This window comes from Rutidosis leptorrhynchoides, chromosome 1, assembly GCF_046630445.1.
Source record: "Rutidosis leptorrhynchoides isolate AG116_Rl617_1_P2 chromosome 1, CSIRO_AGI_Rlap_v1, whole genome shotgun sequence".
Lineage (NCBI taxonomy): Eukaryota > Viridiplantae > Streptophyta > Magnoliopsida > Asterales > Asteraceae > Rutidosis > Rutidosis leptorrhynchoides.
The window spans coordinates 11362814-11389471 of NC_092333.1; the positions used below are offsets into that span (position 1 = coordinate 11362814).

Below are 26658 nucleotides of genomic sequence, written 5' to 3' on the forward strand. Positions count from 1 at the left end.
CATTATTATTATATGCCAAGTATGTAAGATTCCTATGTACCATAATCACAATACGTTTGTTTTACCCATAGACACATTCCACACGAGGACTTCTCCAAATACCACTCATCATAATACTACTCATGCACGAATACACTTAATGAATTTTACCAATCCCAACTTGGACTTTACTTTGTAGCAAAATCTTAGCAAAATCGTTTCGAACACCGGAATATACTTTGTAGCTATAAACAATTATAACATGGTCTTTACTCTGCTGAATTATATCAATCCCTACTTCCGGATGCAACAAATGAAAGGGCCTGCTGATAGAGCTGAGCGGGGAGGCGATACTAGTTATCAGGTTCCGGATGCAACTGAATATCCTTTTCCCATCTGGTAGACGGTCGTCACATAAGCATATCTTACTTTTTTTACAATCCGAAGTATCATTACTTAACTACATAGTTCACTCAATCTGTTATGTTTGTAGTCTCAAAACGTGTTATGTCCGGTAAGAATGCGAATTATCTCAAAATCCTAAGATCTCTCGTATTCATGAGCAATGTAAAATTCACCTAAGATGTTACGATATATACAAACAAATAGTGTATCCATTTATTCTATTAAAAAATTAATTAAAAAAAAAACAAAACAAAAAAAACAAAATGTGGCCTAAGATAAAATATTGACTTTTGAAGGGTTGATAAGCACTTCGAGATGTAAACCAACTCTCAACGATGGCGGGATCTCCAAAACTACTTATCAAAAATCAACATAACCAAACTACAATGATAAAGTCTTATATACCTTAATATTAATAATATTAATATTAAGCAAAACTTAGACTCTGTACTAGAAAAATATTAAAAGGTGAAATGTAAATGTTAAAAAGTAACAAAATCGTTTTACACATTACAACAGTACTCAATCTCACTAACTATTCGTTAGATATGGAGTTTTACACACTATTACTTCTAATTAACAGTTAATTAGAAGGTCCTTCATACACTCATACATCTACATCTACATTACTTACATTTTTAAAAGCCACTTATACGATATGTATGTTATTATACTTAACTACAAGGCATTTTCTCCTTTCGCCTTTTATAGTCTCTCAATACTCGTTCTCTCTCACTAACACTGGCGGCTAGAACCCACTTGCTGAAATCGACTACTTCCATGCCCATATATCTGGCAACGAGACTGTACTGTTGTATTTTACGAGCTCTCAATGAGACATTTCCATTTTTACTAACCGTGGCCGGTTTCTTCTTTTTTGGCACGTGAGGCAAGCATGCATGAATTTGGGCAGATGTACACACCTCTTGATTCATATCACATCGAGGCCCATGACTGATAATATCTTCGTTTCAATGAGCATAAACGATGCCTGAAAAATAAATCTTCGGTTAACTACAAAAAAACATATGAACTTAATACGAAAGGTGGCAAATTTGACCCATTTATTTATGAATATGTCAATTCGGGCTAATTCCTCTAACGGCCCAACCAAAAACTTACCCAACTCTTCGTTGACTAATGGAGTTCTTTTATCGGTCTCTTTATCCAACAAATCACCGCTTTCAGATTGTAAAGAAAACGTGTCCCTTGCCTGTGAAGGTAGAAAACACATCCCAAAATCAGACAAACTTGGTTTATCACTACAAACACGTTCTTCTTCATCTTCATGTTTACGATCATGCTCGGGTTCATGTTCTGTTCCTTGCTTATGAATGATCTCGCTTGTGAAAAGCTTGTCAGACAAATCACGGAACAAATTACTGATTCCAAAAAGCTCGCCTTGAAACTCCTTACAATCCTGAATGAAATTGGTGAATTGATTACAAGGTTTCCTATAAATAAGTATGTGTAACATGTGTGTGTGAGTTGCTATACCTGAACACCTTCAAAATAACGTTTTTCCAGTTTTCCAGAAACAGCAATATTCGAGAGCTGCTGTTTGTAAACTTGTCGTGAGTAGACAAGTTCTTCTAGAGAACCTGCTGCTAAAAGACGAAAAACCACAACATGACGTTTCTGTCCAAAACGAAATGAACGATCCTGCGCCTGCAAGTCATGAGCAGGGTTCCAATTTGGATCGAATATAACAACACGATTGGCACTGACTAGATTCAGTCCAAGCCCACCAGCACGGGTCGATATCAGAAAAACCTAAAAATGAGAACTTTTATGTTGGATCTCCATTTACTGAATGCTGATAAAAGGAACTGAACTGTAAGAGATGGTAGTTTCGACCCATTTTCTTACGAATATTATCCCTTATACTACAACACAAAATAGTGAACAGTAACTTTCGCACGTGACGTCATCATCCACTATTATTATTATTATTATTATTATTATTATTATTATTTAATTCTAGGGGTTTTTTTTTTTATTTGCTTTTTCTTTTGTTATAAGTCAAGTAATATTGTATACAGTAACAGTAATTACATAAAGATGTGAAAACATATAATGCTAATCGAGTTTAACCCATTAACATTAAACTTCTCCGCCCTAGGAAATTAACTAAACATCATCGTATAAAACATCTTATTGACATTTCTAAGTGAAAGTGAGGTAATTTTTATATAATCATATAATCCTAATAATCTAGTTATTACTAATGGGTAAAGCTAGAAAAGAAGAAACGGGTCTATTAATTCACCCCAAGTGCATTTTTTATGCATAAAACATTATTATTCAAGAAATGTATAATGATAAAAAAGATATTTTTGTATTAGTATTTGACATGTCAACTATTAACAGACAAAAAAAGACTAAATTTTAATGTCCAAAAGAGTTATAAGGTCAAGCCAATATAAGTACCCTCCTGTTGTTTTGACAAGAACCCATTTTTACCAGTTACCCAACCCACCATACCTATAAGGTCAAGCCAAAAGAGGAAGGATTGTCTACACCTTACCTCCCCCATACCTCGCAGGCGCGGGATTGGGTATTGTTGTTGTTGTTGTACCCAACCCACCCTTTTTGCCACCTATATGGAACGTGTATGAGTGCACTCATGATAATCACCTGTTTGCTTGGACTTGAATTGAAGTCATCAACAAGAGATTGACGCATTCCAGTCGGGGTAGATCCATCCAGCCTTGAAAAACTATATCCTTTCCGAATAAGAAACTTCTCCAAAATATCCAGCATCCTACAAATGTGGTAATCACTCCTATATCATTATATATAAAAAATATATATTTGTACAATGTACTTGTTACAATTAAAACAAAAAATGAAATTACCTGACAGAGTAACTAAATAGAAGGATCTTATCCGAGTGTAAAATCCAGGATGACATCAAATTTTCCAAAGCTCTCATCTTTCCACAATGTTGAACATCACTTAGGCCCATAAAACTCTCATTTTGGATATACCCACCCACCAAATCGATATCACTACCAAACACAGCTGACGCAAAAACCTTGTCTTTTTTCTGTTTATCTGAGTCATCTCTGGGATTAGGTTTTATGAGCTCCAAATGATTGCTTATCTGTACAGCACAAACCAAACGGTTAGATTATAGTATTGGGAAGTTCGGGTGGGTCCAAAACGTATAAACCGGTCAGATGGACCCGTCACTACTTATTCTTGCAACTATTTAAATTTGATCATAATAACTAGTTATAATTGAAATAATGATCCAAACAAGAGACTGTAAACACACTATAATGTTATGGGAAACTTTTAACCCTGTCAACTATCCCTTTTAGCTACTTTTCATTAAAAAAAAAGAGAAAAAAAAAAAGAAACCCATTTGAGCCGTTAGCAAATAAAATTAACTCAAATTGACCCATTTTACAATCTGACTTTAATTATCACCATTAGTACTGGTATGTCCTTAGTTTTGTACTATATTCTTATATGAACTATGCAATGAAATTAATTGTATCCATTTGACCTATAAGCAACAAAAGATAACCCAAGTTGACCCAGCTTAAGATTAAAATCACATGATCTAATACTTTGTTTCTGGCATGCCCCTTATCTTATGCTTTCATGAATGCAAATTCATTGAAACTACCCAAAAAACTATATAATTAACAAAATAAAGGTAACCTGTTGGAGCTTGGTGAGGCAAGGAAGAACAAGACAAAAAGGGCACGAGTCACAACCATCAGGATTATCCTTATGAAGATACGGCCAAATAACACCGTTTGGAACCGTTCTTTTACAACATTCGACTTGCTTTAACGGGCTCCCGCAGCTACACGGTAGATCCTTATTAATAAGACACTGAATATCAGGTAATTCTAGCATCCTCCTATAAACGCGTTTTTGCACTTCACTCATTGCACAAAATACAACATTATCTTCCTTGCCCATCATTAAATGTCCAATTGTTTCCTCTTTTGTTCGTCTGAGTAAATACTTATGCAAAACCGACACCAAATGTTGTTTCCTCTTTTGAGCAATCTGAACAAACTTTTCGGGTGCGCTTGATCGTTGCCCATGCTTTAACGCCTCGTCATAATAATCGCGAAAATGTTCACGGGTGCCTAGCCCACCAGGTACAACCCAATCAAAAAGGTTAAAAAGCTCCATAATTTTGTTTTGCATTACGGTTCCCGTTAGACCGTAACGTTTTCTAGTTTTAATGGCTAGACAAGCTTCATAAAGTTTTGATTTTTCATTTTTAAGCCGGTGTGCTTCGTCAATGATCGCAATCTCCCAATTCACTTCTGATAAAATGTTCTCGTGAATTCTGTAAGTATCAAAACTGGTTATAAGTATTTCGACTCCATGTGATTCAATTTTTTCGAATATTATATCGCGATTAGTGCCATGGTATATAGCAACGTGAAATGTTGCCCATTTTGAGAATTCTGATTCCCAATTTTGAATAACGGAAGACGGGCAAATTATTAGCACGGGACCTTTCTTATTGATTTCACTCTCTTTTGGATTTGTTGAGTCACCATATTCTCCATCTTTTCCATATACAGCAGAAAGGAATGCAATTGATTGAATAGTCTTCCCTAATCCCCTGATCAGTGGGTAAATAAAAATAAATAAAGACTAACATTTGCATCAATTAAAATAAATCAGAACAAACCATTGAAGTTGCGAATTAGTATAAAAAATGCAGAGCAATAGCAATAGACTTTGTAACAAAAAGGCGACTATCCACGTCAATGTTAGTAGTTTATGTAAACTTTTTATTACATGAATCAAGTCTCAAAAGTTATCTATAAAAGTATCATACTAATTTGGATAGTATAACTATGTTGGGTGTGTTATATACGGAGTACGTCTTTCGATCAAAATTATCTTTTCAAGAATGAAGATGGAAAAATAAATAGGATATACACTGAATTTCCAATTTTTATGATTGCATAACTCAAATTCGAGAGTTACTTTCTCAATCAAAATGGATCCATAGATAATATACGGAGTATTTATCAGGCATGTCCATTTCATCAACTGAATGGTATTGCAAAATGCACATTGGTAGTGTAATCTTGATCATGTAAAATCGAAGTACACGTATGTAGTTTCCACACATATATTTATTATGAAATCATTAAAACCAATGACATATTTATGTATTTAAGCTTAATTAAGAACCACTTACATGTCATCTCCAAGAATACCTCCAGAGTTCTTTTTGTACAAGTTGTATAAAAACTTCACTCCTTCTCTTTGATGTTCTAAAAGCCTGCAGTTTATGGAGGCTGGTACCTGAAATGAGTAAATTATTGGATAAGGAATCATCTAGCCGATCCAGTTAACATGCCAAATTAACTAAACGAACAAACCCAATCCAAATTGCAATCAAATATCTGTTATACAACGAAGACGATCCGGTCATTTTACTAATAATTGACTTCGCCCCATTTTCAGATTCATTCAACTCTGTAAAAAGATATGATCCCATAGTTTTCATCAAACTAGACAACAAGTGAAAATGGATTGATTGGTGCTCGCACATCACTGTCTGTAGCACCAGCGACCATGGACGGAAATTGAAGGAGTGTTTGGATGTGTATCTAGGGAGTGTTTGGATGTCTGTAGCACCAGCGACCATGGACGGAAATTGAAGGAGTGTTTGGATGTGTATCTGGGGAGTGTTTGGATTTGCGTTTTAAAAATTGATTATGCGTTTTGAATAATTATAATCAAATAATCAGCGATATAAAAACGTGATTTAGATTAAAAGTGTTTGGATTTAATTATATTGTTTGATAACGTAATAATCAAATAATCAGTTATTTGAGTGTTTGGAAAAATCAGATTATTTGTAACTTAAGATGTCAAATTACCAAAAGGGGCACCCTTTTTAAATATAATCAAATAATTAAATCTATTAGATAATAAACTTTCTTATGAATTATATAATAATCTATTATTAAAATCAAATACGTAGTAACGAGTATAAGTTAAATTGTGTGTAAATAATATTTGAAAGCAGTAAAAACGCGAGCTCGAAGATATAAGACATAATAAGGTATACAGGCAGAAAAACAAACACCACCTAAGTATAAAAAAAACAAAACTTGAACACTCCTAAAAAATTTATAAATAAAATATGTCACATGACATGTACATCCCCGTTCACCACGTACTAATCCTCTGCCACTCAATGTTGTGTTTTTTTAACTAAAAGATATTCTATTAAAATATATTTTAAGGGGGTAATAAGGGAAAAAAGATTGAGAGAAGCAAAACTCAAAAACGCTGTTTCCATGCAGCAAGTCCCTCCTTGCTTTTCAAATTTTGCGTTTTAGGCATTCAAAAACGTAATTAATTGATTTTTACATGTATTATGACAAACACTATTATTTGATTATCTACGATTTGTAAACGTGATAATCAAATAATCAACTTCTAATCGCAACCCCAAACACCCCCCTAGAGTGATCATTGCAACTTATAATTCGATTATTAAGCGTTGAATGAAAACTGACTAAAATTATACGAAGTATTAGTTGTTATACAAAAAAAATTGCCAAGAAAGATAACATAAAATATAAAATTTGACCATAATGGGGTCTGTAATCTTTTCTCCCTCCCAAATAAAAATCAAAATTTTATGAAGATAATAAAATAATAAATTCTCATTGTTAAAATTTCTACTACATGTTAATATTATTTTCCCTGTAAATTTTTTCATATGTTAAGATTATTCTTGGGGTTGCAATAATTCCATTTAATCCCGAAAACGCGCGCCAAAAACGACCGCCTAAAACGGCCGCCCAAAACGCGCGCCGAAAATGTGCAATGAAAACGCGCGCCGAAAACGCGCAATGAAAACGCGCGCCGAAATCGCGGGCCGAAAACGCGCAATGAAAACGCGCATAGAAAACGCGCGCCGAAAACGCGCGTTTAAACCAATTACCCAACTTAGCTAACTCTTCATCATATTGATTACTTCTCATTTCTTGATTACTTGTTACTTGTTAAGTTTTAGTTTGTTTATTGCAAATTTATTTGTTAGTTGAAATCTCCCGCAAAAACCCCCCAATCAAACAAACCCTAGGACAACTAGTAGTTTCAATTACTCAACTCATACCGCTCTCTTGGGACGAACTTGAAACGAATACTTACAATAAAGTACTATAATGACCGGGTTCTAAGTGCTCGTTAGTTGTGTGTGCTTATTTGTAATATTTGAATCTTGTATAAATTTAGAGGGTAAAAGATGTATTCTCACGCACGCATCAACACTTTCTTGGCGCCGCTGCCGGGGAGCGGTTAGCTAAGTTGGGTAGTTGGTTTAAACTTTTAGTTGTTCGATCCTTTTGTAAGAATTTCATTCTTTCAAAAGTTACTTTTTGTTTATATTTGCTTGTATTCGAAAAACGTTTGTTTGTTTGTGGTGTGATTAAGCTAGATGGCGGAGTATGATGCATTGTGTGACTACTTGATGTCAAAAATCGCGAATTATGATCAACAATTGATGGAAGACTCAAGTCACGTAGGTTTGGATAATGGTTATTTGGGCATGAATGATGATAACGGGTACACGGGCATGAACAATAGTGATTATTTGGGTATGAATGATGGCTATGGGTATATGAATGATGGTTACATGGGTATGAATGATAACGGTTATATGGATTTGGGTCAAGCTAATGGTGAGCCGGATGGTTATTGGGGTGCTTATGATGGTTGTTATCGAGACGGGAGTTTTGATGATTGGTACATGAATGATTTCGCCCCCATTGATCAACCTTGTAATAATGGTCCTATTTCCAATTTTGACTTTATGAGTCAACCAATGGACTATTGTTATGAGGGAGATGACTCGACATTGGATTCTTCTCAATTTCAATTCCAAAATTAACAACAAGAGGAGATCGATCCGAATTTACTAGAGTTATTCTCAACCGTTGTGAGAACCCACCTTAACCGTATGGAGGCTTTAATTCAAGAGTGAATAGATTTGAGAGAAATGATAGAAATTCAACAATCTTCAATTCAAATCTTAGGGAAAACCGTGAGTTCCATGCTCCATTTAGTTGAAGATTTTGTATCCACTACCATTTCAACACCCACCTCACCCGTAGTCTCTACTAATTGGTCAAGAAATTGGGTCTTTTATGATGATGTAAGCTTTTATGCCAAGACCGACGTAGTAGAGATTGCACAAGTACCCGAACCTTTGATAACCAATGATGAAGATGAGAGTGAAAGTGATGAGGAAGATGAAGAATTGGTTGAAACTTTACCAACGCCCAGTGCTTTTAAAGTCTAAGATAATCCACTCGGGGTTGGTGAAGATGTTAGTGATGAAGATGTTTGTGATAAGGATAATGATGAAGGTGAAGATGATGGTAAGGAGTATAAGGAAGAAGTTAGTGAGAGTGATGAGGAAGATGATGAAGTGAGTGAAACTTTGCCAACACCCAACGTTTTTACAATCCATGATAATCCACTTGGTGATGGCAAGTATGATAGTGATGATGATAGTGAAGATGATGATGATGAAGGAGATGAAGTTGAGAATATCATACCCAAAACTTTCAAAGTGTATAACAACCCTCTCGGGTATGGTATAGATTATTTTAAGGAGGTTTTGCAACCCGGGGTTGATGATTCGTGTTTGTGTGAGCCGATTAAGAAAGCGAACCTCGTGGTCAAAACCGTGTTTGGAAGAAAGTCAAGTGTTGACTCTTGGGTTGGTTCAATCTTCTTCATGCAAATAAAGAAGATTATTCTCTTCTTATACACCACCCTACGGGTTAATGATTGGCTCACTCTCTTGATTCGTGGAACTTTTTCCACCGATTTCACATGTCGTCCGATAAAGTGTGGGGGAGAACCACCCCGATAAGGAATGTTAAGAAGGCGGGGATGAGTCAAGACAAAGACTCGTTAATCAAAATCAAGAAAGAAGTTTGGCAATGCGGTTTTGATAAGATAACTTCATGCAATTCGATAATCACTTGTGGAAATGGCCTTTGTTCTCGGGTATCTCTATTTCTCTTCCACTTTTCATTTGTCCTCTCGAATTTATAAGCTATTTCGATTCATGTAATGAGGGCATTACGTGATCTCAAGTGTGGGGGGAGAGATAAATTCTCGTGGACTTATTCTTAAACAAAATTATGACCTAATTTTAAAATTTTCCTAAGTGTTTTGTTGAATTGTTGAAAAATTTTGGTCAAATAAAGCCATAACTTTCCTTTTAGGGTGAATCAACTCCACCCTTTTTGAGGAAAAGTAAAGTCTTTTCCTTGTGCTTCAAATTTAAGGAAGTAAAGTCTTCCTTTTGTGTTTGTAATTACAATGCCACGTTAAAGTAAAGTCTTTCACTTTGAAAATGATTTGTGCTTAAAATGATGAAATTTTTGAGAAAAATCAACTTATGCTTGAAAGTTAAAGTCTTTCGTGCATGTGCACCAAAATCAAGTGTTTAAAGCTTTATGCTTTAACACTTCCGGATGACTCAAGTCCATCCATGAAAGGGAGTCAAGTCTCCCGAATGTCGCATTACTTGGTGTGGGATACTTCCTAATCCACATCATTTTATATTGACATTGGTTGTCTCATCATTTCACGATGTTTCAACCGATGTATCATACCGTGGGAAGAGGAGCCACCGAGCTTCAACGTGTGCTATCTTCTTGATGAAGAGCAATGGCTTCGTGCTAGTGTTGCTAGACAACACAACCCATAGCCAAAAGTTATGGCACCCCGTTGATCTTTCAACTAACGGAAAGGTAGTGCCTACTTCTTACCTTTTCTTAAAATAAGCATAAAAGCTTGTTATGTGGGAAGTAGATAAGCATCATCTCAATTTGGAAGTAAAATCTTCCAAACTTGGAAGTAAAGTCTTCCAAGTTATGTTTGTTACAAGCTTGGGAGTAAAGTCTCCCAAGTCAAGCTCGATTATTTGAAAGGAAGTTAAAGTCTTCCTAGTGCTTCAAAAATTTAGAATTGGCGGACTCTCTTATTTAGCCACGTGGGGCCCTAATTCCACGAACCTCCGTCAATGCTTTCGCCCTACTATGAGAGAAACCATAGAGTTGTGATAGAAAGCTTGATGAGTGCCGGTTACCCCGTGCCCGGGTAACCAAATAAAGGTGGGGTACCCAGTCCCTTACCTTTGGCACACCCACCTTAACCCTATAATTGGAATTGACGATTATCAATTGGAATTGACGGCATATATTTGGAATTGATGATCATTATTAAAATTAACGAAAATAGGTGTTTTGGGGGCATGGAGGTGGAAGAGGGATAGCCATTGCGGGTTGATGAGGTGAGCATTCTTTTTGGAAGCGTATTCTTTACACGATGTATTTCATGATTAGTGGTGATGTGTACGATATTCATGGCCCTTATTCATTTTGGGTGCATTTTACATATTTTGGGTACACTTCGAGTTTGTTTGAGTAGGTTTGTGCTAGATTGTGATTGATTAGTTTGATGAGTTTATGGCTATCCCGTGAACCCTACATATTTGGTCAAGGTCAAGGAGGTCAAAGTTGTTATTGTAAAAATCTTATGCTTGATGATCGGTGTTTGATGACCTCTTAGAAGATGGAGTTGACTTTGACCGGGGAATGGTTGATTTGGGTAGACTTAGGCTTGAAGTGTGATTGTGTTGGTATTTGTGGATTGAAGACTTGAAGATGTGCTAGTTGAAGAGACTGTTTAAAGTTGATGATGTTATTGCTTGAAATTTTGAGTTTGAGAAGATTGAAGATCATTTTTTATTGTTGATTGAAGAGTTTGCCCAAGTCTCAAGTTCAAGTGATGATTTGAAGAATGGCAAGTGCTTTAAGGTAATACTTTGCATTTTGGCCATATTTATTTCAAATGCAAGTTTGGTTTGATCTTTATTGCATTTGAGTTTAAGACTACTAGTTGGGTATTGATGGTTGAGTTTAGAGTGCTTGATCTTATATTGCTTGAGGACAAGCAATGTTCAAGTGTGGGGGATTTGATATTGCTCAAAATATACATATTTATCTTCGCAATATCTCCCTACTTTCGTGGCATTTCGATATGGGTTGTGATGATTAGTGAGCGGTTTGTGGTATTTAGTCGTTTCGGGACAAAAGTGGTCTAAAAGTTCATATTTATGCTAAGGAATCAACCCTTGGGTCAAAGAAATGAACCAAGTGAAGTTTTGGAGTGAAAATGAAGTTCCGGGATCAAAAGCACCGCTCCTAAGGTCAAAAGCGGCGCTCCTATGTGCTAAAACGTTTGTTAAAAAATGATCAGTAGCCAAAAGCGTCGCTCCTATGCCAAAAGCGCCGCTCCTATAGGATCAAAAGCGTCGCTCCTATGCCAAAAGCGTCGCTCCTACAGGATCAAAAGCGCCGCTCCTGTTTCAAAAGCGTCGCTCCTGGTGCTGATTCAGCCAGAAAATTCAGCTGACCTATAAAAGCAAATTTGGGGTTTTTGAGTTGGAGAGTTGGTTCCTTAGGCCGTTTTGGAGCCCTAAAAGGGTTCCAATCATGATTCCATCAAGATCAAAGCCTAATTTCATGTTTCAAGTCAAAGATTAGTGAATCTAGATGCCAGATCTACATCATCCATTCTCCATTTTAGTGTTTCTTCTCCATTTTGGGTTGTAATCTCCACTTTACTTTACTCACTTTGCAATAATTAGTTGTAATCTTTGTTTATCATCATTTATATTTGAATCTTGGCTTGTAATCACCCAAGATGATGTTTATTGACGCTTTCATGATTATTTCTAGTGTAATCTTTGCTATGAGTAGCTAAATCTCCTGTGTTTGCTTATCTATGAATCTTTAATGCATGAGATGTGCCCTTAATCTGTTGAATGAAGGTTGTTTTGAATGAAAATACATGAGCTAGTGATATTGAGTTAGCCATGAGGTCCATTTCTATGTTTGTTATTGGTTTTACTTTGATTACATAGGTTGAGTAGCTCTCTAAGTGATTTGAGAAGTGAATCAATTTGTGCTTCAACACCTTTGGTGATCTAGACAACTAGAATAGGAATTTCAAGTGATTGTGTTTCTAGTCTAAGTTGGTTTTCAATTGACCTTTGTTCATCATAGTGGTGTTTGACTATTTTAGGTGACTTTGATGGTTAAAGGGTTTTAAGTGATTTTAACCCGGGCATAATCTCAATAATCAACTCATACATTGCTTGATCTTGTGTTACTAAGCTTATGTGAATTTGCAAGGTAAAATTAGATTAAGAATATTTAATAGTTCAAACAACTTAAGTGATAACAATTCGAGGAAAACAAGGGCCATCTAAGCATAAAGAGGATTAGATAAGTGAACACTCTCTATCATATTGATTTACTCTCATTTCTTCATTACTTGTTACTTGTTAAGTTTTAGTTTGTTTATTGCAAATTTATTTGTTAGTTGAAATCTCTCACAAAACCCCCCCAATCAAACAAACCCTATGACAACTAGTAGTTTCAATTACTCAACTCATACCGCTCTCTTGGGACGAACTTGAAACGAATACTTACAATAAAGTACTATAATGACCGGGTTCTAAGTGCTCGTTAGTTGTGTGTGCTTATTTGTAATATTTGAATCTTGTATAAATTTAGAGGGTAAAAGATGTATTGTCACGCACACATCAACACTTTCTTGGCGCCGCAACCGGGGAGCGGTTAGCTAAGTTGGGTAGTCGGTTTAAACTTTTAGTTGTTCGATCCTTTTGTAAGAATTTCATTCTTTCAAAAGTTACTTTTTGTTTATATTTGCTTGTATTCGAAAAACGTTTGTTTGTTTGTGGTGTGATTAAGCTAGATGGCGGAGTATGATGCATTGTGTGACTACTAGATGTAAAAAATCGCGAATTATGATCAACAATTGATGGGAGACTCAAGTCACGTAGGTTTGGATAATGGTTATTTGGGCATGAATGATGATAACGGGTACACGGGCATGAACAATAGTGATTATTTGGGTATGAATGATGGCTATGGGTATATGAATGATGGTTATGGGTAAACACGCGCAACGAAAACGCGCGCCGAAAACGCGCGCCGAAAAACGCGCAGCGACGAAAACGGCCGCCGAAAAAGCCCGCCGAAAACGGGCGACGAAAAACAGGCAACGAAAACGCGCGCTGAAAACGGGCCCCGAAATCGCGCGCCGAAAACGGCCGCCTAAAACGGGCGCCTAAAAGGCGCGCCGAAATCGCGCGCCGAAAATGTGCAATGAAAACGCGCGCCGAAAACGCGCAATGAAAACGCGCGCCGAAAACGCCCGCCGAATTCGAGCGCCGAAAACGGCTGCCGAAAAAGCGCGCCGAAAACGGGCGACGAAAACGCGCGACGAAAACGTGCGCCGAAAAAGCGCACCGAAAACGAGCCCCGAAATCGCGTGCTGAAAAAGCGCGCCCAAAACGGCCGCCGAAAACGGGCCCCGAAATCGGGCCCCAAAAATGTGCGCCGAAATTGCGCGCCGAAAACACGAGCCGAAATCGCGCGCCGAACTCGCGCGCCGAAAACGGGCCCGAAATTGCGCGCCGAAAACGCGCGCTGAAATCGCGCGCCGAAATCGAGCGCCGAAAACGGGCGCCGAAAACGGGCAACGAAAAACGGGCGCCAAAAACGCGTGCCGAAATCGCGGGCCGAAATCGCGCGCCGAAAAAGCGCCCCGAAAACGCACGCTGAAAACGCCCGCCGAAAAACAAATCTTTTGAAGTGAACCATTTGGACCCATTTGGGTTTTCAAGTAATTTTTGTATTATGTGATTGACCCATTTGGGTCTTTAAGATATTTGTTATATTATGTATTTGGACCATTTGGGTCTTCAAGTAAACCCCATGGACCCATTTTCAAGACTTTGGGTCCATTTTGCCAGGTCTACCCATATCCAATCACTTACACTATCTTGACATAAACTACAACACTGTCTTACAAAAAGAATATAATTAAAAGAAAAAAACTCTGAGATGTATAATTGACCTGTACAAGTGGGTTGTCACCAGATTCTGAAAGCAGTAACGGTTCATAAGGTCCAGTAGGATCAAAAACTTGAGGTGTGACGATATCCAACAAACACTTATTATTATTACCTCTTTCAATCCCAAACCCATTTTCTACTTTTTCATCCTTTTCTTGTTCAAAGATTTGATCTTTATCTTGAAATCTAGCATCTGGGCAAGAAGGTCTTTGGTTGAATTGTTTATTAGGAATTATAAGATTATTACTTTTAGTATAATCATTGTAAGAATCTTGGAGGCGTAAGAGTTGTTGAGAGAGTGATGATTTGGGGGGTTTTCTAGGGTTCTTGATTATAGTTGTTGGTATTGAATTTGAAGATTGCGAAAGTAATTGTGATTGGGTTTGGGAGGAACAGGGTTTCAGGATCTCTTTGAAGCTGTTAAGCGACATCAAATATATTGAAGAAACGAAAATACACTCTTGTTTCAAACTTTCGATTGAAAGAAGGCTTGTTAAATTTGGGCCAAGAAAACAGTTTTCCACGTGTCACATCAGAAAAGTTTAAAAAAACTTGTACGTAGTATATTATTATTATTATATTATTATTATTATTATTATTATTATTATTATTATATTATTATTATTATATTATTATTATTTTTAAGTAAATCGCCTTGAAATCCAACGCGCGACAATCACATTTGATTGGAAAAAAAAATTAAATTTTTTTTAAAATTTTTTTTTTTTTCAATTTATATAAAAAAATTTTGAAAAAATTTTAATTTTTTTTTTTTTAAATTTTGCATCTCAAATTCAATCACATGTGATTGTAAAACTCAATCACATGTGATTGTAAAATACAATCACATGTGATTCTGCATGTCAAATTCAATCACATGTGATTGAAAAAAATTCAAATTTGTTAGCGTTTCGTGATCATATCTTCAAAATTTCAGACTTTAATTCGGTGATTTGATCAAGTTTTGATCAAAAACTTGGTGTTTAAAGGTTTTAGCACAAACTTATTGAAATTCGTCATTTTACTAAAAATTTCTTTTTTCAATCACATGTGATTGGATTTGACATGCAGAATCACATGTGATTGAGTTTTACAATCACATGTGATTGGCATGCAGAATCACATGTGATTTACTGCATGTCAAATCTAATCACATGTGATTAAAAAAAATTTCGAAAAAATGATGCCAGGAAAATGTGAGTATAATCAATTCACAAAGTACATATCACTAACATTTGGCATATTAAAATTTTAAAAATTCATAACAAAAAATATGATTAAGAATATTATACAAACACCATTAAATTCAAATTGAAACATAATTACAAATAGCAAGAGTTAGAGTTTTAGTATTACTAATAAACATATACACATAAGATATCTAGAAAAAATAAGATATCTAGAAAAAGTGAAAGATGAAAAGCTAATACCCGAAATAATATTCGAAGTAATCACAATCGATCATTCAACATAATGTGGACTTAACTTAAATAAAAAAATGAATTGATGTGCAGGGGTATGGAAACTCAAATAAGAAATAAGAATTAAAAGATTTAACATTTAAATTTCGCAATCGTTTAACTATTTATTCATCTTCTCAAGAAAAAGAATGAAATAAAAATATATTCATGAAACATATCTTTTTTTACGATATGTAAGTCAAAAGTACTCATACACGAAGAAAAAAGTATGTAATAAGTATACTTTTTTATATATATTAAATTGAATTGAATTGAATTTTATTTAATAATTAGTCGTTTTAGTGGAAAGAGAATGAAATCATCAAATTGACATTTACAAATTTTAAAGTACATGTTACAACCGTATATAACACATGATGGTCTCACCATCAAGATGTTGTTTTGAAGAAGAAAACATAGAAACTAATAGAGGAAGAGGATGGAGAAAGAAAAAGGTTTTCTATACGTGTCTTCATTTTTTACCACATGATGACTACTAAATAACTAATAAAAAGTATATTTGAATCACTGACTTTTTTTCTCATCATAGTGGGTATAAGTTACCTTTGTATAGGTCTTTAGATTATTATCTTTATAGGAGTAGGTACTACTGAGTATATAATTATCTATATCTATATATTTGAATTTTGTTTCATGTCTTAAGACTCTATATTAATACTCCATATTCGTTACAGTACATCTTTTTATCTGATAATGTAGTCGCATGTTTTAATAATTAGTTAGTTTATAGCTAAATTAAAAGACTAAACATTATATATTTATCGTTTAAATGTACTATATATAAACTTTACACCTATGTAATTTTGCTCCCCCAAAACATTCATCCAAGTTCCGCCACTGATAACGGGTGTTTGAGTTGAAAATAAGAGGATTCGATACTAAAATTGTCCGTTTAAAATTTTTTTTTTTTGGAGGTTTTGACATATGAAATCACAATATCACATGACGTGCACAACAAATAACCACGAACTCTTCAGTCAAAGGCACACGAAAATCACCAGCGGCTTCTTCTTGCAATCGTTGAATCACCGTTCAATCCAAATTCACTAAGTGCTTGTTGAATCCTCCCAAGATGAATATCGTAGACCTTAGACCCTCTTCCCTTCTCAACAACAGTTTTTTTGGTTCCGCATTTCAACTCAACAAGTGTTGATTTTGACTTTCAACAGTCAACACGTATGTATCAGTTTCTCCTTTTTACTAGTATATTGTAGTGTACTAGTTAGGTTCGATAATTTTTTGAGCTAAAAAAGTTGTTCTTATTTATTTATTTATTTATCTGCGTGGTGATTTATTAGCTAATAAATATGAGCTTATGAGCTGAATAAGCTATCATTTCAATTAACGGAGTCTGATTAGTGTACAATCTGACAATTTGTGTATTAATTTATGTGATTAATTTACATGGATCAAAAATTTAAATGTGTATTTATTGTAAAAATGAGAAATGCTGCAAATAAATGATATAAGATGTGATGTAGGTACTTCTGTAGCATTTATGGTTCAAAATGATACTTAATCCTCTTAATCGAACAATTAAATTTCATTTATATTATTAGATACAACTGACTAAGAAAGAAAAGAACACGAGTCAAATGGTTGACTATCATAGTCTATATGCTATGGGGGTAGGGATGGCATCGGGTCGGGTTTGGTCGGGTATATGCAATACCAAACTCAAACCCGATTAAGAAACCCACTCCCAAACCATTAACTAATTAACCGTCAGGTAACGGATTTTCCCACGAATAATCGGGTAACCATTTAATTCAAATCAAATTAAATTAAATGTTAAAGAATTTACAAACTACATTACTAACTGAGATTAAAATGTTAAAGAATTAAATGTTAAAGAATCTTATTGTGCAGCTTGTTCATAGTAGCATCCAAGGATTAATCTCAGTTACATGTCTGTACTCGGATGTAATGTATGAATTAATGTTTTTCTTGTCCATTTTGGTGGGCCTTATGAAGTGGGCTAGTAGGATATAAGTCCAGGTTGGTATTTGTTTGTAACTTTCAATGTAATATATTGAATAAACTAATTGGGTATATGGGTCGGGCATACGGGTCAGGTATATGAGTTTTTATTTAAAACCAAACCCGAACCCGAATCCGCGAAAAAAAGTAAACCTATACCCATACCCGACCCTAAACCCGTATACCCGAATCAAACCCGGACCAATAATATCGGGTTTCGGGTTTACCCATCGAGTACGGGTATTTTTGCCATCCCTATATGGGGGGTATTATTTTAGATCAATATAATTGATTGATATTTTGATTGTACTCGCATTCCCGGGTAACTTGAACAGGAAAAAACTTATCCGTTTACTTAATTTTCTTTAATTGTGGTTTACAAGATTCTTGTATGTTCTAGTTAAGGGTAGTTTTAGAAGGTTGGTTATCCGTTAATGCATACTCTTTATTTTTTTTTTTATTTTTTTTGTTATAATATGAGTACAAAAAGTCATATGGATGATAAATTTTAGTCAACTTTGTATAGCTTGCATAGTAATATTTTATACTATAAATATGCATGTATGGTAGCCATTTAATTGTGTACCATTTCTCTTGAAATATCAATATCAATATTTTTTCTCTCTTTATTCTTATATATTGTTACATATTTAAGTAGTTAATAGGCCACTAAAGGTAGTTATAAGCCTACTAAATTATAACACGTTATCAGCACGAAGTGCTCCGTATAATCAAGGTTTATCTAAGCAAGCACAAGTTACTAATCAAGGTAAGAAATTCTTTAACGATATATTCTATTATTTATTAGTAAGATAAATATTATTATCATAGTAAAACTTATATTTATGTTATATATGGTCGGTTAAACCGCCTGAATTATATTTATGTAATCTAAGTTTTATTAACTTCACTAACATTTATATGTATGTTATTTAAGTTATATATGGTCGGTTATACCGCCTGAATTATATTTCTGTAATCTAACTTTTATTAACTTCACTAACATTTATATTTATGTTATTTAAGTTATATATGGTCGGTTATACCGCCTGAATTATATTTCTGTAATTAACTTCACTAACATTTATATTTATGTTATCTAACATTTATTTATGATTACTTATGCAAATAATCATTATTTATTTCATGTATACTAATGTTTATCCCTTAAATTTATTATTTATGCATAATATGTTTATTATTTTAATCATCGTATTTCTACTAAACTCAAATTCCAATTTGAATTAATATGTTTTTGCTTTTATAAATAAAAATAGATTAAAGTCCATGTTACTAATTCATTTTTATAATTCTTACAACAATTAATTATTAATTATCGTTTTCAATAAACTATTATTTTGGAACAATATTAAAGAGCATGGAGCATCTTCACATGTTTTGGAAAGTAGGTAAAAGTTGTTTCTTGAAATGAATTATTTAAGTTTGTAGTATTTGTTTGAGGTCTTCCTTGGTAGGCTCACCAACCATGTTATATAAAGTTACATTTTTGTTGAGATTCGAATATCACAAGATTAGTGGGCATATGTATTATATATTACTAATTATAATTTGACCTTTGACTTTGCTCAAGTCTTTTTACAACATGGACTATATTCTATAGATGATAACTGGGCAAACATAGTTCTAAAGCAATTTGTGACCCAGACACTAGATTTCATATTTTGCTAGTGAAGTTGGAAAAAAGTATGGAAAATAGGAAAAGGTTTTTATTTTTATTAAAAAAAATTCATAAATTTCAACAAAAGGCTTTTCTAATGGGAAGTAATACTTTATTTGTGAATTCTCTCAAAAGACCTTCATTCATGTCTCATAAAATAAATATAGAGATGTATACTAATAATTCAACTTGTTATGATACTAAAGTCAAAGAAGGTGGATGCCAATTTTCACATGAATCCAAATGAATTTAGATCTAGTGATAAATGTACAGTAAATTTAGATAATATATTTCATTACTATTTCACCTACTTGCACAGTAAAATTTGTATCTTAAATAAGTGATCAAATGTAATCACTAGGGTCACCATTCTTACTGATACATAATATATATATGTTTATTAAGTGTTATCTTTTATGTACTTCAGATTGTAACTTGGTTGCAGGTAAATTAATTTGATTATTTTGCTAAAATATTACTCATTATTTGCTTATCTTATTTGAAGTTTTAGTATGATCTTGCTGAAATACAGCATCAATTAAATGGTAGAGACCTATGTATTGCAGATAGTGGTAACACACACTATAATCAAATCTAAGAAATATTTCATTAATTTGAAATCAACTAAAAGAATTATTAATACTATATCAGGTCCTGCGAACTTGATAAAAAGAAAGGCAAAATTCATGTTACCAAATGGTACAAATTTTCTGATAAATAATGATTTGTTTTCTCTCAAAATCAAAGAGAAATTGATTAAGTTTCTCTATTATATACCATAATGGATATGATTATCAGTAAATGATAACAGAAAATGAGAAATATTTATGCATCACCGACAAGAATCATGTGGTTGAAAAACTACCAAGGCTTAGTCCTGGTTTACATTATACATATATAAATGTACCAAAAGCGCATATGATAAAAAGCGCATATGATTAAAAGCACAGTGCATATGATTAAAAGCGCATATGATGAAAAGTGCATATGATGAAAAGCGCAGCGCATATGATTAAAAACGCATATGGTGAAAATGATATATGATGAAAAACGCATATAGTGATTAATGAAAAAGCACATATGGTGATTAATGAAAAGCACATATGGTGATTAATGAAAAGAATATTGAGAAAGAATCACCAATGTTTCTTGAAAGAATTCAAGGTTACATATATGGACCAATTCATCCATCATGTGGACCATTTTGATATTTCATGGTTCTAATAGACGCATCTATCGGATGGTCTCATGTTTGTGTGTTATCAAGCCGTAATATGGCATTTGCAAAGTTTCTTGCACAAATTATTAAATTAAGAACACATTATTCTGATTACATCATTAAAAGGATGAGACTTGATAATGCTGGTGAGTTAACATCTCAAGCATTTAATGATTATTATATGTCTACAGGGATTGTTGTTGAACATCCAGTTGCTCATGTGCATACACAAAATTGGTTTAGCTGAATCAATAGATAAACACTTGCAGCTAATAACTAGACAATTGGTAATGAGTACAAAACTCGCAATATTTATATGGGGACATGTAAATTTACATGATGCGATATTAATTCGCATTAAACCAAGTGCAAGTCATAAAAATTCTCCATTACCAACTTAATTTTGGTCAAGAGCCAAATATTTTCCATCTTAGAACATTTAGTTGTGCGGTTTATGTTCCTATCGCACCACCACAATACACTAAAATGGGTTCTCAAAGGAGGATGAGAATATATGTTGAATATGAAACATATTCAATTATAAGATATATTGAACCCATGACGGGTGATGTTTTTTGTAACGACCCGGATTTTTCCAATCGTTTTATACTTATGAGATTAATATTTACATAAATTAAACCTTACCAACATGATAAGCAATCCAAATTGTTGAGACTTATGTTTTTGAAAAGAGTTTTACACAACGTTTGACAGTCCAATTTGACCGATGATATCACGAACTATATAACATACGATAATTATACGTTTGTGTATATATATGTATTTATATATATTTAACATGATCTAAGGATTGTTTAACATCTCATTGTGTACTAATGACAATGAGTTATAAGTATATTTTGAAACTACTAACTTAAGTTTTCAAAACGATAACTATAAGTAACATTCTTTGATATATATACTTATAACCTATAATGCTTATACATGTATCGTATATATAATGTATTTAATCACTTTTTAAGGACTTAAATACATAAAACAATATAAGTATGTTCACAAAAGATAGCTATATTTGAATTCTCATTTCGTTTCCTCAAGATTTCTATACGTATATCTAGGGTATATGTACCCGTATCATACCCAGCTTCTATATGTATTTACTATTGGTATATACACATCAAATCAACATCCTAATCAACATTATTACTGCCCTAGATATGAGGTAACTAGGATTTGTCAAGTAGCATGAATTATTAGTAAGAAAACAAAATTAGGAATCCTTTTCTTTCTTTATAAACTAAAAACATTTTTATGAATGAACACCATTTCTTTACTCCATTTTCTCATACCTACACCCTCATTTCTCTCTCAAAATACTCCTAACTTCATACTTGATCATCTCCAAGCATTTTCCCATCATTTAGCTTCAATTACAAGCCTTAAACACCATAAGAAAACTCTTTCAAGAACATATCAAAATAACCACCCATTTGAAGAAGTATACTTCCAACCTTTTGATCTAACTCCACCACTCTTTGATTCCAATATTTTTTCTTATCTCTTACAGTAACTTTTTCCAAGTAACTTGAGATAGTAACCTTGTTCATAATCTTGTTCGATTCATAATTATATAGCTATCTCATTTTATGTTGTAAAATTTTAACAACAAGAACATAGTTTGAATGATTTCAAACTTATTTGCAAACTAAATAGATCCTTCTAACTTAACTTTTAAAACACTTCAAGACCTGTAATATATCATAATGATATGCTAACTTAACAAGATATAACTTGGTTTTACAAAGAACACCTTAAAAACTGAATCTACGTCGTCGGAGTGCAACCGGGGGCTGTTTTGGGTTGGATAATTAAAAACTATCTTGAACTTTGAATTGGAAGTTCATGTTCTGGAAAAATGATATTTCTTATGAATATGTTAACACATAAAAATTTCATGGTTTAACTCAAAGTGTAAGTATTTTTAGAAAAATGATCATTAAATGTTGTTTTTATGATGGAAAATGATCACTTTCATAAGTTTTACCAAAGTTTGACCTATAACTTGTGATTTCGAATACAAACTAAGGTATTTTCAGTTCATATTCTTAAAATTTGACTCAATCCAAGGAAGTGGCAAGTTGAACCAACAAAAACGGAGTTGTAATGAAGAAACTACGACTAAAACAAGATTGGGTATCCGAAGCTAGTTTAGCTACGAAAATATTTGGAGATAAAGTAAATTAATCATATCTTTTCTAATTAATATGATATTTTATATATAATTACTTATGATTTGATTTTATATATTTCAGGACCACCCGTAAACAACACGAGAAGATTAATCATAAGACCTCATGATTGTACGCAACACGTCATTTGACAACACGGTACTTTATGTACGCAACACGTCATTTGACAACATGGTACCATGGGTCGAGATTAATTCTGATCAATACGAATACGATGGGGTCTTTATTTATTTTATTGAGCAACTAATTGTGGACCACTAACATCGGACTGCTAACTACGGACTAAGAAAATATTAAAAGTATTATAAGTATATATATATATATATATATATATATATATATATATATATATATAACGATTACTTGAAAAGAAAATATGTTGATATATTATATATATATGGTTAGGTTCGTGATATCTATCGGAGACCAAGTCGAGTTAAATACCTTCAAGGCAAAAGTGAGTATATAGTCCCACTTTTAAACTCTAAATATTTCAGGATGAGAATACATGCATTTTATGATTTACGTTATGGACACAAGTGATAAAAAAATATATTCTACGTTGAGTTGTACCACTGACATACTTCCCTGTAGCTTGGTAACTACTATTTACATGTGGTATTGTAAACGCGAATCCTGTTGATAGATCTATCGGGCCTGACAACCCCAACCGGACTGGACGACCAGTATTCAACGGTTGCACAATACTTCGTTTCGGTGACTACACTTGGTATAGTGTAGTGAGATTTTATAATAAAGGGAATATGCGACGTTGATTAAATGTTAAGTATGGTTATCAAGTGCTCAACCACTTAGAATATTTTTATTAAAACGTTTATGTATATGAAATCTTGTGGTCTATATTTATAACGCTGCTAGCATTAAACCTATATCTCACCAACTTTATGTTGACGTTTAAAGCATGTTTATTCTCAGGTTCCTAGAAGTCTTCCGCTGTTTGAATATATGTTAAAGAAACCATGTGCATGGAGTCATACATGTTTTATTCGAGGAAGCATTGCATTCACAAAATCATCACCGTGTATTTATTTTGACTGCATTGTCAACGGAAGTATTCTTGTAAACTATTATTTACGGTGATTGTCTATATGTAGAAATCATCAGATGTCGAAAACATTGAATTTTAAATATTCATTTATGGTATATCTTTTCAAAAGAATGCAATGTTTATAAAACGTATCATATAGAGGTCAAATGCCTCGCTATGTAATCATATTTTATTGTATTCGTTCCTATGGATTGGGTCGAGTCGTTTCATGTGGTATCAGAGCGGTGGTCTTAGCGAACCAGGTCTGCATTAGTGTGTCTAACTGATAAGTCGTTAGGTTGCATTAGTGAGTCTGGACTTCGACCGTGTCTGCATGTCAAAATTTTGCTTATCATTTTGTGTCAAAAATCATCTACTTATCATCTATAGGAAATTACATGCTTATCATCTTAAGTCTAAACGCGTCTTACTGCATTCATTGCATGAATGGTGTATAGACAAAATCCATATCTTAGCGTATTTGCTAATTCATATCTACGCGTATCTGTTACTGTAAACTTTGTCTGACATATTCCGTAAATCCCTCCGTAATCTATGAGATCTTTTGTTCTATATATGTGGATATTCTATATAATTAGAATACCACCCGATAGCCGAAAAATCATTTCATATCGCAAAATCCTTTATTCAATCATACGAAATGAAACTCGTCACTAGTTGAAGTCCCTCGGATTCCGATATGGAATACCACTCAAGCTCCGAAAGCAGTGTGACCGGAATGGATCAACCAATCAGTCATCATCTATTTTGGATGGATTGGGGATGGGTTCGTAGCCTCCTTAATCATTGGAGACAAGAAGAAGGTGATCCCTTCCATCCACCAAATTGCCCTCTTGACGATGAACCTGAAGCACTTACCGGCGAACCTGTTCGAGAAACCATTTTCTCTCTCATTTCCAGAGTATCTCGTCATGATTATATACTACATCAAATTCTAGATTTTATTTATCCGCTCGTCCGAACCGACAATCACCCCGGTGTAATAGAAGAAGTCAACGAGCTTCGCACTCGGGTAGTGGCTTTGGAGAATACGGTACGAAGGTTACAAACACCATCAGCAGCATCAGCAGCATAACCAGTACCGTCAATAACATCAACATCGCAAGCCTCAATACCCTAAGCACCAGCAGCATCACCAGCATCAACGTTATCACCATCATCAACATCAACAGGATCATTACCACCACCAACAATCACATCCGCATAACACACCTCAATATCACCATCCGTACCTCGGATATCAACGTCACACACACCATAGATACCAAGAAGTACCAACAACAACAAACGATGAAGTATTGATTCATAACTTCATCGGAGAAACATTCTATGGTAATTATGTAATCTCTAAAGACATAGAGATTACCTATTTCTGCCTTAACCATAAATCAGATGAGTGGACAGAAATGATAAAAGGAAGAGTAGAAACCCCGACAAGAATGATGCGTAAGGTACAAGCTAGACTTGTTTTACCAACAGCATCAGCAGTACCCTTAGCCTCACCAACACAGTCAGTGCTGTCAACATCGTTAGAATCGTCAGCAACTTTAACATCACAAGCTCCACCAGTTCAAGAATCACCGTGGACATCATCAATAACGTGTATATTGCATCAACGAGTTATGAAGTATTAACTCATTCTTCTGAAGAATTTATATAAATATTTTATATATATGAATTCGGAAACCAAAATAAATCTTTTCGTACTAAGCTATTAAGTATGAATTGAAAAAGGGTAGATACTACTCGTTTAAATTCATACTACAAATATGCAATGATGTACGTCCTTCGTCAGCAACTTAATCATCGTTAACTACAATCCCTATTTCAATTCAATGAATTTCATTTTATAATAAACCAAGTGTATTATTCAATAATATGTTTGATTTTACACTTTCATCTTCAATGTACTCGAAGCTTACTGGGAAACAACATTCATATCTTGCGAAGTTAGCAAGAGTTCAATGAGTATCAGCATGATTCACTAAGGAAATATATATAAGAATAAATAATGAAGTATTGATCCATAACTTCATTAATATTTTGTGAAGAATATGTGGTTCCTAATCGTTTTAGAGATTACTTATTCTAGCTCAAACCGAAAATCAAATGAGTCTAATATTATATTGACTTATTAAATTCATGATTACATCTGAAGAAGATATATATGTACATATATTTTCATAAAGATTGTAATAAAATTCTCTGGTACAAAACATTACTTGTGAATTTTTTTTTTAACGGGTAGGTAATACCCGAGAGATATATAAATTCACAATTAATATGATTATATTCTTCGACTCTGATTCAACAATCATCAACTATACTCACTACCTTCACAATAATATACATTATTTCATAGAAATCAAAACAACCATTCTCATCCAAATTTGATTACGACAAAACGAAATCCAAGTCAAGACTTAACAGAAGACATCACTCTTAGGACTCTTACATCTTTCAAAACTATACTTTGACTTCAAAACTATGCTAGAACATCATTCGATTCTTGGAACCCAGAAAAATATTTGTATCATTCAAAGTCCTAAAACATCATATGTATATTAACAATTACAATCTATGATCAAACCCTTCGAAATTCCTGAAGACACTTCAAATAATGGACAATCGAGATGATGATCCAACCACACATTACCCG

The 26658-nt window shown here is 33.9% G+C and overlaps 1 protein-coding gene across 1 annotated transcript; it reads right to left on the minus strand.

Annotated features, from left to right (window-relative positions):
* Positions 1-1208: 1208 nt before the first annotated feature.
* Positions 1209-14793, minus strand: LOC139856525 (switch 2-like). Its single transcript, XM_071845480.1, has 8 exons — positions 14365-14793; positions 5573-5679; positions 4057-4984; positions 3243-3490; positions 3022-3148; positions 1882-2157; positions 1507-1804; positions 1209-1375 (listed from the first exon to the last, which is right to left on the minus strand). The coding sequence occupies exons 1-8, from the start codon at positions 14791-14793 to the stop codon at positions 1356-1358; spliced, it is 2433 nt and encodes an 810-aa protein (XP_071701581.1). The 3' UTR covers positions 1209-1355.
* Between the last annotated feature and the right edge of the window lie 11865 nt (positions 14794-26658).